General features: G+C 38.7%; 1 protein-coding gene across 2 annotated transcripts; it reads left to right on the top strand.

The window, feature by feature from the left end:
• The first annotated feature begins 695 nt into the window (after positions 1-695).
• LOC128616848 (proton channel OTOP3-like) lies at positions 696-12,845 on the top strand. 2 transcript variants are annotated; one of them, XM_053639691.1, is made up of 7 exons: positions 696-1,229; positions 4,113-4,249; positions 5,175-5,233; positions 8,064-8,191; positions 10,757-11,547; positions 11,977-12,102; positions 12,226-12,845. In XM_053639691.1, the coding sequence occupies exons 1-7, from the start codon at positions 845-847 to the stop codon at positions 12,394-12,396; spliced, it is 1,797 nt and encodes a 598-aa protein (XP_053495666.1). In that variant the 5' UTR covers positions 696-844; the 3' UTR covers positions 12,397-12,845. The 2 variants fall into 2 exon arrangements, with proteins under 2 accessions (XP_053495666.1, XP_053495665.1); XM_053639690.1 differs by having other exon boundaries at positions 11,974-12,102.
• The last annotated feature ends 1,038 nt before the right edge of the window (positions 12,846-13,883 follow it).

Raw genomic sequence — 13,883 nt, 5'->3', positions numbered from 1 at the left:
TTTAATTTGCATAAACGTGTAAAAAAAAAATGAGTGTAATCGTTAATATGGTGAAGTTTTCTGTAAGGACATCAACGTTTACGGAAGGAGTCTCCAGTGTCAGCGCTGTGTAACAGTCAGAAGTAAAGCTGTAACTTTAAGTTTTCCCACATCTTCAGGACAGAGGAGTTTACACTTTGTGTTTTCTTCATCGTTCTTTTTTATATCATGACAATAAGTGTTTGACTACAGTTTGATCATAGACTTTGTTAGGAACGAGTGAATCGAGTCAAACTCTTAATAAGATTTAAAGCTTTAAAACTCATTATCAGTGTCTACAATGCATTTATTCTTTTCCCTGTGCTGTTTGATTTTGCCACAAGGTGAATAAGACAGTAAACACTGACTTTCTGATAAGATACCATGGTTTGCTGTTGGACTCTAGATTCTTATGAACGTCTAGAACATTCACATTTCTGGGTATGATACAGAGACACAGAAGCTGTGTGACACATCTCAGTCCAAAGCCATGAGCTGAAAAGAACAGGTCTAGCAATCGATTTCATCCTTAATGGCAAATAAATAACATCTGGGTGTTAAATTTCACTTCGTGTGGTTGACCAGTGAATGTGCTGATCAGAGTGGAATATTTACCTGCTTTACTTTCAACACACAGACACGCCCAGTCTGAGTCACCACACACACACACACACACACACACACACACACACACACACACACACAACACACACACAACACACACACTTTACCTTTCTTCTCTCTACTGAGAAGGTAAAGGTACGTGAACTGACATACGCATGGATGAACATAAATACAGATAGACAGGTACACACACGAAGGAGGAATGCAGGCTGAAACTAGAGAAACTAAAGAACTGGAGCTGAAAAACCTGGACTCGGATTTAAAGGGCTTGGAAAATGACCTGAACAGCACGAAGGACTCGGAGGACGGTGTGAACAGAGATGAAGAGGCCTTGTTGCTGTGGGTTCCCTTCGGACGCAGACTCATTTCTGGACTCTTTGGGATCAACGTGGTGCTGCTGGGAGCCGCGCTGATCGGAGGAGACACTCTGAACCCGGATGGACTTCAACACAACGAGCCAGAGGTGTTTCTGCTGCTGCTGATGGGGTTCAGTGTGGTGTGGATGCTGTGGTACCTGCTGTGGTCACGACGGCAGCCTGGAGCCCCTCCACACACTGATCACCATGCAGGTGGCGCTACAGTCACCGGTAAGCAAATACACACACACACACACACACACTCACACACACACACATTCACAATCACACTCACACACACACACACACACACACACACACACACTTTCTCTGTAACTATTTCTTCTCCAATAAACCCTCACCTTTCCTGATAATGACCTTTTATATGGCAGTGTGAAGCTACAGCATTGCAGTGTGTTATTTTATCAATCATACTACAGTCACTGATTACAAACACAACCAGAGTGTTTTATTCACCAAGTACAAGGTGTACAAGTGTAGTGTTCCACAAATGAAATGTAATACAATCCAGTGCAAAAAGCAGGGTTCCTCCAGGCATCACTTAATTAAAATCATAAAATAGTTAATTAAGCCACAAAATATAATTTATTGAGGACATCACAGGAGTTATACTGTCATGTTATTATTTTTTTTATACAATCAAAGAAATGGTACTCGGACAAGTAACAGTTGAGGCTGAGTGAAGTGAGGAGTTTGGAGAAACAGCTCTACTGTGTGAAACAGAAACACACCTGGTGTAACATAAAAACCAACATTAACCAGATCGTTAATGCAAATAAAGGTGACATTAGAGAAGCAGCTAACGCGACCTGCTTCTTCGGTTCTGTTTTGTGATGATTGTTGATGTTACTAGCAATTCGGGCAGATGTACTTTTAATCACAGGTAGAAACTGAGAGAAATAATTCAATATTAAAATGAACTTTCATACCTGATACATACGCAACCTGTGATCCATGCGAGGCCAGCTAGCAACGAGATGACCGAAGGCTATGATGTAGAGCTCACCTAACAACGGAAACATTAGTATTGTGTATATTGTATATGTGTTACACAAAAAGGGGACAATTAATTTTCACATCTTCATCTGAGGTCTGAAACTAATCATAAAGACGTTCCTGTATTTACAGTCTGCTCATACTGAACATCCTGTACACACACTCAGTGCAGCTGGTTCTTCTATCCTACACCTGTACACTGTAATGATTTATAATCACACCCTGATGAGGAGGAGATCCTTTTCGGTCTGATTCCTTCATGTCATCTCAGGGAGTTTTTAGGATTCCTTCGTCAGGAGGAAACTTATTGTTATTGTTAGTATTCTTCTTATCTCCCTAAAGTGCCCAAGATCTGAATGGTAAAAAGTTTTGAAATTTGGCAAATTGATACTACAGGCCACGAATAACTGCCACACCACAAATGAGCCCATAGGTGGTGCTACAGGCCACACCCAAATTCTACATGATTTTCTCTCTGCCCTAGAAGTCCAAAATGTCTGAAAATTGGTATACATACCTTATTTCTCATGGGGAACAAAAAAGCCATTGGGACCCACCATGATAGATTTTCCAGTACATTGAAAATTTGTCCAAAACTACAACAATCTTCTCCTCATGAACCGTAGGTCTGATTGATTTGAACTGTGGTACATATATGTGGGATACATGTCTTTCTATAGGGTGTTAAGCAGTAAGGAATCAAATAAAAATTGGCTGAACTATTAACATATTGGTGTTGACAATTGTTGCACATACAGTTGCGGTCGGAAGTTTACATACACAGATGACATCATGGATATGAATGTCATGGCAATATTGGACTTTGATTAATTTATTTGAACTTTTCTTTTTCTGGGGCAAAATGACAGTACAACATACATCTTTAATAAAAAACAAGAATTTGGTTCACAAGTTTTAATTAATTTGAGTTTTTTGTAATCAACACAGGATCAAAATTATACTTACAGGACCAAAAATATACATACAAACACTTAGATTATTAATTCAATGGTGCTGAATGTTCCAAAATGTCCTTTAAAAGACCAAGGCCTCTTAATTTCCTGTTAGTGATCATGTTTGACTACAGCTGGCAGCTTCTCTGTGCCAAGGCTGTGAAAGACTGGCGATCAGAGGTGTGTTTGGAGGAGTAAAGAACACTGTACCAACTGTTAAGCATGGTGGGGGTAGCATTTTGCTCTGGGGCTGTTGTCTTGTCAGTGGACCTGGTGCATTGCACAAAATGGATGGAATAATAAAGAAGGAGGACTACCACAGAATTATTCAGCATAATCTCAATCCATCAGCCAGACGGTTAAAACTTGTACACAACCGGGTGTTCCAGCAGGACAATGACCCTAAACACACATTATAGCTGGCTGTGGAATGGATAAAGCAGGCTAACATTAAGCTTTTGGAGTGGACTTCTCAATATGAACCAAATTCTTGTTTTTTTTATTTTTATTATTTTTTTAATTAAAGATGCATATTGTACAATCATTCTGCCCCAAAAAAGAAAAGTTCAAAGAAATTATTGAAAGCCCAATATTGCCATGACATTCATGTTCATGGTGAGTGTATGTAAACCTCTGACCGTAACTGTATTTCTTATGTCCATGGAAGATTAACCTATGGACTTGATCTGTGCCATACAAAAAGAGGACACTACAGTATGTTACCATAAATAATAATAGCTCTGTTTGTGTGGAGTCTTGATATTAACAAATATTTCCAAATATATCATATTTCCAACAAGTCAAGTAATCTGCAGTTCATATCATGTGGGAGAATTCGGGAAAATAGACAAACGTTCTGGTACTCCAACTGGAAAGTGTTCATACGTTGCAATTTCATTTACAAGATAAAATGGCTGCTGATGTTTTTAGCTAGCATATTCCGTTTAAAAGTGTAAAGAGGTTCATTTTAGGAATCTTCTTCTAGTAAAACTATAGCATGTGAAGCAATTTATCAGTTATCAGTAATTTATTATGAACTGTACTATAAACGTGAAATATAGGGTGTGACTTTGCACTACAATACAGCATTATCTTAAGTGTGTGTGTGTGTGTGTGTGTGTGTGTGTGTGTGTGTGTGTTTCAGTGGTGCTCATGCTGTTTGCAGGATTCAGTCTGTTGCTGTGTGTGTTCATGATGGCGTACAACGTCATGATGACAAAATGTCAGCCATTAGCTAAAGTGCTTCTACCCTTCATCCAGGCTCCGTTCCTCATCCTCCAGGTGAGCAACTAAAAAACTTTTATAATAAACTTTACCCTTGCACCATAAATGTAAAGTTTATTAATTATAAATGTAATTCAATTTTATATATATATATATATATACAGTATCTCACAAAAGTGAGTACACCCCTCACATTTTTGTAAATATTTGATTATATCTTTTCATGTGACAACACTGAAGAAATGACACTTTGCTACAATGTAAAGTAGTGAGTGTACAGCTTGTATAACAGTGTAAATTTGCTGTCCCCTCAAAATAACTCAGCACACAGCCATTAATGTCTAAACCGCTGGCAACAAAAGTGAGTACACCCCTAAGTGAAAATGTCCAATCTTTGTCTTTTTAACTGTAAAAAAAAAAAAAAAAAAAAAATCTGAACCACAAACTACTCAATATTTCACTCAGTGGAATGTTAAAAAAAAATATATATATTATTCACATTTAAACAGTAATCCCATAGAGCAGATTCATTAATGAGTCTTTTTTGGTAACATATACAGTAGAGCACAGTGGAATTGTTTTCTTCGCATACCCCAGCCTGTCAGGCATTACTACACTGCAAATTAAAAATATTTTAAAAAGGCAACTTTTTAAACATAAGATATATGACAGAAAGAAATATAAGATTTTTTACACCTACTATGATTATTGTTTCTAGCAGTTTGTTTCTAATTGATCTCAAATCGCTGTTGAATTCTGGATTCTGAATAAAACCTGTGCTGCTCATGGTGGTACCAGTAACTCTGCTTGATCACATCACCCCGTCACTCAGTATTTTACCATGTTGAGTTTTATTCTCATAATATTCCTCATAATAAGAAATAGTAGATAAATTTGCCCATTTTTATTTGTTTAGATAACTATTTTGTAGTGGATAATAAAACGAGTATTCAGTGTTCTCCTTGTCCTCTTCCTCCTGCAGACCTACCTGCTCTGGTCTCATTCCAAAGACTGCATCCACAAACACAAAGTCTTCACCAGGTACCTGCTCCTTCTCCAACTCTATGCTAACTTCTAGCTTTTCAGTCCTTGAAACGAATTAGTTCCTGTTGTCAGTTACGTTATAGCAGTTATAAACAGTCATTCCATCACCAGCCTCTCCTTTTCCCTCCCTCTTGAACTTAATAAGACAGAAATTGTAGCTTGCTATTTTGCAGAGAAATCACAAAGCGTAAACTTTTCACCCCCTTTTACGTGTTTCTTGTTCACATTTTGTAGTGTAGCAACCTGGAAATGGACTTATTTGGAATTATATGTCATGAATCTACACAAAATATCCCATAATGTTAAAGTGTACTGGGTAAGGCGGGCATTAATCTGAGAAGCAACCAGGAGACCACGGGTAATGCTCTAATTGATGCTGTCACCACCATGCTTCACAGTGGCAAACTCCATATATGGCTTGCCACTCTTCCATAAAGTCCAGCTCTGTGGTTGTCCTGTGAACAGCTTCTCCCATCTGAGCTTTAAATCTCTTCAGCTCCTTCACAGTTCCTCTAGTCCTCTTGGTTGTTTTTCTGACTAACCCACTCTTCACCCTCTCACTGATGTTTGGTGGACGTTCTCCTCTAGGCAAACTCGTGACTGTACCGTCTTTTAATGTCGCTCAAATTTCAAATTGAAATTCAGATTTTATTTGTCACGCACACAACCATACCCAGTACCACACATAGTGAAATGATTTTTTTTATGACTCTCTAGGACATAAAACAGAATTTACATAGACCGAAATGTACTAGTATACACTTAGCAAAAGGAAAAGTATTTAAAACAGTATAAAAATATCATGTATATCAAGGGTATAAAGGTGGGTGGTAGCGACAGCCTGATTATAATTGGTATAAAGTGCAGATATGTGCAGTTGTTTTGTGCAATATAAGGCTGAGGTAGTTGTTTTGAAATCGCCCACGTATATAATAAATATTTATAAATACAGGACATAAATACAGGATAAAGTGGTTAGTGAAGATGAATGAATAGAAGATGTATTTGTATTGTAATAGAGGTGGTGTGGGTGTTGTGTAAGCAAGTCCCAACTCTAGTCCTTGGTTTTGTCCTGGTTGAGAGCCTGAATGTCCTGTGGGAAGAAGCTCCTTCTCATTCTCTCTGTATTAGCCTTCAGGGAGCACTAGCACTTCCCTGATCACAACAGAGAGAAGAGTCCATTGTTCGGATGGATGAGGTCCTTCACTATGTTCCTGGCCTTGGTCCAGCAGCGTCTGCTGTAGATATCCATGTCACACCCCTCTTCATCTCCCTCCACTGGCTTCCTGTAGCTGCCTGCATCAAATTCAAGGCTTTGATGCTCACCTACAAGACCTTGTCAGGAACAGCGCCCCCTACCTCAACTCTCTCCTGAAGGCCTACGTTCCCTCACAGAATCTGCGATCGATTAGCGACCGACGCTTAGCAGTTCCCACTCAGCGTGGTGCAAGGTCCCTTTCCAGAACCTTCACACTAACTGTTCCTCAGTGGTGGAATGAACTTCCAACCTCAATCCGGACCACAGAATCTCTCACCATCTTCAAAACACAGCTAAAGACCCACCTCTTCCGTGAACACCTAACCAACCCATAATAAAAGAAGAAAAAAATAATAAAAAAATTTGCACTTTCCACCTCTACTCTGTGCACTTTGCTTCTTCTGGAACTCAATTAACGGATCTTGTATGGTAGCACTTCTTGTATTGTTCTCTGCTTGATATATCACTTTGCTTGTATTTTTCTCATTTGTTAGTCGCTTTGGATAAAAGCGTCTGCTAAGTGAATAAATGTAAAGGTAAATGTAAATATACAGGGATACTCAGGGAGCTCAATGTGAATGGTGTGCTCAGCTGATAGCCTCACCCATACCGTGTTTATGCATGCTCTCTAACACACTCTGGGTTTTCCCAGTTGCAGGTGTATTTATACTGAGGTCATGTGACACATAGGCAACACATAGGTTGACTCCATTTAACTATTTACACGTGACTTCCGATGGGACCTGGTTACACCAGACCTTATTTAGAGAGCTGAATACTTATGCAATGACTACTTTTATGTGTTTTTTGCCCAAATGAATCCATTTCAGTCCAGGTTAACATTACACATTATGGTAAAGTTCAAGGAATACTTCTGGATGTGAATTTTGCCATTTCAAAGTCTAAATTTGACATATTTCATGCACCATATATGTATTGGAACATATTAACAAAATCAAATGGATTAACGCCAATCTGTAATATGACCGTGTCGACCTTCAACTGTTTACTTATTACCATGCTTTCAAGGTGATGTATGAGATACAATAACGACATATACAACCTGGAATAAAAAAGAATGGTGCTATGTCCTTGTTTTCATTCAGTATTGTTTTACACATTACATAAATTCCAGTTAACGGGTGTGTGAATGTGTGTGCGATTGTGCCTTGCGATGGGTTGGTACCTCATCCAGGGTGTCCCCTGCCTTGTGCCTCGAGTCCCCTGGGATAGGCTCCAGGCTCCTCATGAACCTGTGTAGGATAAGCAGTACAGGAAATGGATGCATGAATAAGTTCCAGTTGGAAAAGATGTAGTGGCTTGAGAGGAAGCATGTGTTAAGTGGAAATCTGGATAACGGAGTACTGGAGGTCTTGTTGCTAGTTTTTCGATTCATGAGATTGCCTGTTTTGGGATATTAATTATGGATCTCTCAGGAAGTGCCTTCTGTATTAATGGTTTAAAAAAAATTAAAAAGAAGATTCTGCATTTACATCCTGTCTTCACTGTAATGCAGACATCTTGGTGTGTGTGTGTGTGTGTGTGTGTGTGTGTGTGTGTGTTTTGTAGGTCTGGACTAATGATAACCCTGTGCACAGACGTCCTGTTATGGCTGAGTGCAGTAACAGAAGATACCATCCAGATGGAGATAGCACTGGAGAGAGAGTACAACAAGACCATCAGCAGAGTGAAGACCAGTACGTTATACATTATAGTTTTACACCACACTGCTGATCGGTTCTGGATTGTGATTGGTCAGAAGGTGTTGATTGACTTTCTATAACAGCAGAACAGGTTTATATTAATGCCCCCATTCTGATGTTATCGTTTCTATAGTAACAGCTCATTCACAGGGATGTGTACAGCAGATGCTCCGTTAGTAATAAACAGATAAATTAAAGGTGTAATTGTTGATATGGTGAAGTTTTTGTAAGGAGACATTTTATTTGAGGAAGCAGTCCGAGGTTAAGCTGTAACTTTGTTTACAATATCTTCAGGACAGAGGAGTTTACGCTTCGCGGTTTCTCTGTAACATGACAAGATATTTTTGTCTTAGTAACTTGAAGAGAGAGAATAAAGAGGTGCTGGTGAGGGAATGACTGTTATAGCTGCTATAAAATAAGTGAGAACAGGATATAAAGTAGGAAGTAATGTCATTCATTAATATATAAAAAATATATAATGATAAATTGCTGTGGAATAAGAGGAATAAAACCTTGCTACAGGAACATTTTCTTTTAATGATATATGACCCTGAACACTGCTAATTCATCATGCATTGTTTTTATTTTAAAACATTTGTTTTTCAGAATAAACACAGTAGAGAACTGATTTGAATTGAACCCAGTTAAGCCAAAGACTTAAACGGGATTAAGTTGTTTGTGAAATACAGAATTACCAAAAGTCCTGTAAGCCCTATATAAACACAAACAAGTCTAACGTTCTCATGGAAGATTACTGAGCCCTTATTTACCGTAGTGCCATGTTCCTACGCAAAACCCTTCGACAGGACAGAATAATATTATAAAATAAAACATCAAATCGTGATGAAAGGTAGAAGATTTAAAGTTCTTATCTGATTATTTTTAAGTATGAATGTACCTAAACACATCTCATTTAATTGAACAAAAAAACCCAAACACTTTTATACTTTAAAAAAATTAATTGCTGACTAGTCATTAATATTCTTCAGACCTCATTAATATTCATTAGATTGTTACCTACATTCTCAACAAAGAGACAAAGTTTTACATTTTTGTCATAACAAAACGTATCACATTTCTGCAGACTTTTCGCTCAAAAATGCAAAAGTATGTCAACTTTTTTTGGTCTTGAATGGATTATTATTATTATTATTATTATTATTATTATTATTATAAATATCAATAATAATAATAATACATTTTATTTGTTGGTGCCTTTCATAACGCTGAAGGACACCTTACAGTACCACAAGAAAACAGCATATGAAAAGAGCAGCCTAGTTAAAATAAATACACAAAATTAAACTAGATAAAGCAGTGTGAGTTAATTATAATGAACAAGCTAATTTAAACAATTGTTTTTAAATCTGGGATTTGAAGTGTGAAATGGAGTCCAGCTGATGGATATGACGTGGGAGTGAGTTCCAGTGTTTGGGTACTGAGTTTAAAAGCTGGAACAGTGAGGAGAGCAGCTGAGGAGGATCGGAGAGAACATGCTGGGTATCAGGATGGGGAAGATCTGAAATGTAGGAGAGAGTCAGGTTATGAATGGCTTTAAACCTGAGCAGTAGAATTTTATAGTGAACTCGTTGGACAGGAAGCCAGTGGAGATGAGTGAGGGACGGTGTTATATGGTCAGTGGACTTTGTGAGGATTCAGAGTATGTATGCTAATTAAAATATATTTTGGTAAAATGTATTAAAACAGTGCTATGTTTATTATCTTAGGGGTGGGGCTTTGAATCAGGCGTCAAGTCGCTCGTGTCACTTTTAGTTTGTCTCTTGAGTGTGTCTCTTAAGTTCTGATGAAAGAGAAGTAGCTGTATTAGCTACACTGTTAAAAAAAAAAAAAGCTGGCTTAACTTCAAGTTTCAAGACAACTTGCTGCAGAACTTTTTTGAGTTTACCCAACTCAAGGTTAAAAATTGAGTTACGTGACCACTTTAGTTAAAAGTTGAGTAAACTCAAAAGTTGCCTTGAAATTTTAAGTTAAGTCAACTTTTATTCATTTATTTTTTTCAGTGTATATAACATCTAAAGCTGGCTAGTTAAACAGGAATTAAATAACGCAGAATCGGTTGTTTGATTGAAATGTTGCGTGCCAGGCTTCGTACTAGTGTGATTCTCAGATAACATTAGCAAAGTGAGTTAACTGTACAATTACACAATGCTGTACTGTACAACTGAACAATCTCTGCTACTTCCTTCCCAGCTTTGTGGTCCTTCATAAAGTCTCTATACTCATTTAATGAGAGGTTGTATATGATGGGATAAGATGTAACCATAAGCTTCTGGTGTATTACAATGGGGAAAAAAACCCCACATGGCTCAAATGATTTTTCTGACCAATCGTATGGTACTTTTGGACCAACATTTCTTTCAATGTATGCCCGATGCCTACAAGACACAAACTACAAGCAGCACGAGCAACCTGTTACTCACTTGTGTGAATGTAGGGTGATGTTGTGGTGTTCTGCCTAAGATTATTATTAATATTATGTGTGATGTGATGTGATTTGTTCAATTTTTTTGGCACTTTTTTTATTCAAATGTTTTTCAGATGAAGGCATGAAGAATGTGATGGAGTGTGAGTGCAGAAGGCCAGTGTGCTTCGCTCTGCGTAAAGGCTACGAGGTCCTATACCCGTTCAATATGGAGTTCAGCCTGCTGGCTGGCTGCATGCTTTATGTCATGTGGAAGAACGTGGGGCGTCATGTGATCGGAACCCACTCCGGCCACGCCCAGAAGATCACACTGCGGATTGTGCGTCGTGGTGGTGTCCTGCTCGGGCTGATCCTGGGCGTGATGGTGCTGATCTCCGGCATTGTGGTTTTCCTTCTGTACCAGGTGTGGGTGGGGCAGAAGAAGAAACGGCTGGATGCTTTTTTGATGTTTTACTACTTTCACATTTGCGTGATGCCTGTGATGGTTCTGTGCTCACTGGTGGGAACACTAGTGTACCGCTGGAAAGAGAGTAGAGGCCATAGCCAACATCAAGGTGGCAAGGCTAAAGGTGAAGGAGGTGCGGCTAAAAACCCAACACGCAATTTGGACGTACTGCTGCTACTGGGCGCCGGACTTGGGCAGCTCTCTCTCTCGTACTTCTCCTTGGTGGCGGCTTTGGCTCTCGGATCTGGAGGGGTTCTGGGAAATTTACACCTCGCATACTCACTACTCAGCCTGTTGGAGCTCATACTACAGAACATCTTCATCATCCAGGGTCTGCACTCTCACTTACACACTCACACACAGCCACACACATACTCCATCAAGAACGAGGTGGGCGGTGAGGACGCCGAGGTGGACGCCGAGGTGGACGCTGAGGGGGCTGAGGTGGAGGTCGTCCATAAGGTCAGTTTCATGTTTACACAGAGCAAGTAGTGTTTTGTTTTTTTTTGCTCAGTTGATGTCACTTGTGTCATGTCTCAGTTGTGAATTTGTGTGAGGTTGGATGTAAGTGTAGCCTGTGATTGTAATAGGGAAATTACAAGCCTGAAATGTAATAGGGAGAGAGAGAGAGAGAGAGAGAGAGAGAGAGAGAGAGAGAGAGAGAGAATAAAGTAACAATCTATAATCCATGACACCACTAGGTGGCTTTAACACTACAGAAAAGGTTTCATTCTTTGGAAGTAACACTGTCTCACTGTTACACTGCATTTCCAGACCACCACACATCAGATATTTCATTTAGCATTTATTAAACAGAATGAAGTGTTTCTACACTGTATCATGGTGTGTTGGTGTGAATGAAGTCAGTGTGAATGTGTCTGTGTGAAGCAGATGGTGAGGAATGGGGAGAGTACAGGCCGAGGAAAATTGTTCTTGTATCCCAAACATGACGGTCATCGCTGGAGTAAGAGGGTCATCCAGGAGATCTGTGCTTTCCTCATCCTCTCCAACATTATGGTGAGAGAGAGAGAGAACAAAATGCAATGGTTATATGAATTCTTTTATTAGGACTATTATATTGTAAACTATTATAACTCTCTCTCTCTCTCTCTCTCTCTCTCTCTCTCTCTCTGTATGTAGCTGTGGGTGATCCCGGCGTTCGGAGCACACCCTCAGTTCGAGAGCGGCGTGGGGAAGCAGTTCTTTGGTTTCTCGGTGTGGTTCGTGTTGGTGAATCTCGGCCAGCCGCTCACCGTCTTCTACAGGATGCACTCTGTAGGAGCACTGATGGAGCTGCTCATCTCTGCATGAACATACACACACTATGCAACACACTATACAACACACACACACACACACACACACACACACACACACACATATACCATACAACACACAATGTATCACAATACATGATACAATAGATTGAACACTATGGGTAGAAGCAGCAATTTTAGTGAACTATTTTCAGATTTGTGGATAAATTGCATGCATTAACATGTTCTACTCTTGAATAATAGCAATAAAACAATCAACAGCTCAACTGTTTTTGTATGCTCATTTTCAAACACCACATTATCTAAAATTTGGTAACTTTGAAGATGCATTTAAGCTCCACCCACTTCATAATGTCATATAACCCTTAATCTTGCATCCCGATGTATAATACATTTATGTGCCATTATGAAATATATGTCCATTTCCTTTATCCATCCATCCATCCATCTTCTATACCGATGATCCTTTTCAGGTTCACGGGGAACCTGGAGCCTATCCCAAGGAGCATCGGGCACAAGGCGGGGTACACCCTGGACAGGGTGCCAATCCATTTCCTTTATAAACCTTATAAACCACACTGACTAGAGTGCAGACAATAAACCAATTCCTTTTTTTAAAAAATTTCTAAATAATTTTTTTTCTGACCCCAGCTTCCTGACATGAGTATGCGAAGAAAAGAATTTCACTGTACTGTAACGTATATGTGATCAATAAAGACTCATTATCATTATCATATTTCAGAACAAAAAATGGCCCACAGACAAGAAACTTTAAACGTTCATCCTTATCATTAATCAGAAACATATTACAGAAGAATTTCTCCAAATGTTAATCCACATGGTTGGATTTATGTTAGACCTTATACTGAAATTTTATTGACATGAAAGTATATTGAAAATTATATATATAAATATATATATAAATTATATAAATGAAATAAAATATATAAATAAATAAATGATTTTCCAATAACCTGTTCTGTAAAAGTCTTTCTTTGGAGAGTCACAATGAAATGAACATTTTATTTCTAACATCGCCAAAGGACCAGATTTTTGGTTTTAAGTAATGTATGCAAATAGGCACATTTTTAATTCTATGAAGACCCAATTGCATAAAAACAAAAATAAAAATAAAAAGTTGTAAGAATATTGTTAGAGGCAAGAAATCTCTGATTATGTCTTTCAGTCCTCCGTCAGCCTTACAGCCTTTTATTTCTCTTATCTCTTAGTTCTGTGCTGCTATGAGCTAGAAAGTGTGGTTTACCACAGGGTATTCAGGCGCCTGGAGAGTCTAAATGAACACACACACTGACACATATGCTGTTCACAGAGACTTCCAGTTTATTTTGTCTAGAACAGGAGTATTTATACACATAGATAACAGCATTGCATAGGCGGGTTTCTACTTGTGCAGGTGCTAGACAGATTTAGACAAAACACACAGAACACACACAAACACACACAGTTATATTACAAAAAATAAGTCTTTGCAAGGTATAGAAAATACATGTGTCAGCTATA

This window comes from Ictalurus furcatus, chromosome 13 (genome assembly GCF_023375685.1).
Source record: "Ictalurus furcatus strain D&B chromosome 13, Billie_1.0, whole genome shotgun sequence".
In the NCBI taxonomy this organism is placed as follows: domain Eukaryota; kingdom Metazoa; phylum Chordata; class Actinopteri; order Siluriformes; family Ictaluridae; genus Ictalurus; species Ictalurus furcatus.
This window is presented reverse-complemented; position numbering and strand designations above follow the sequence as displayed.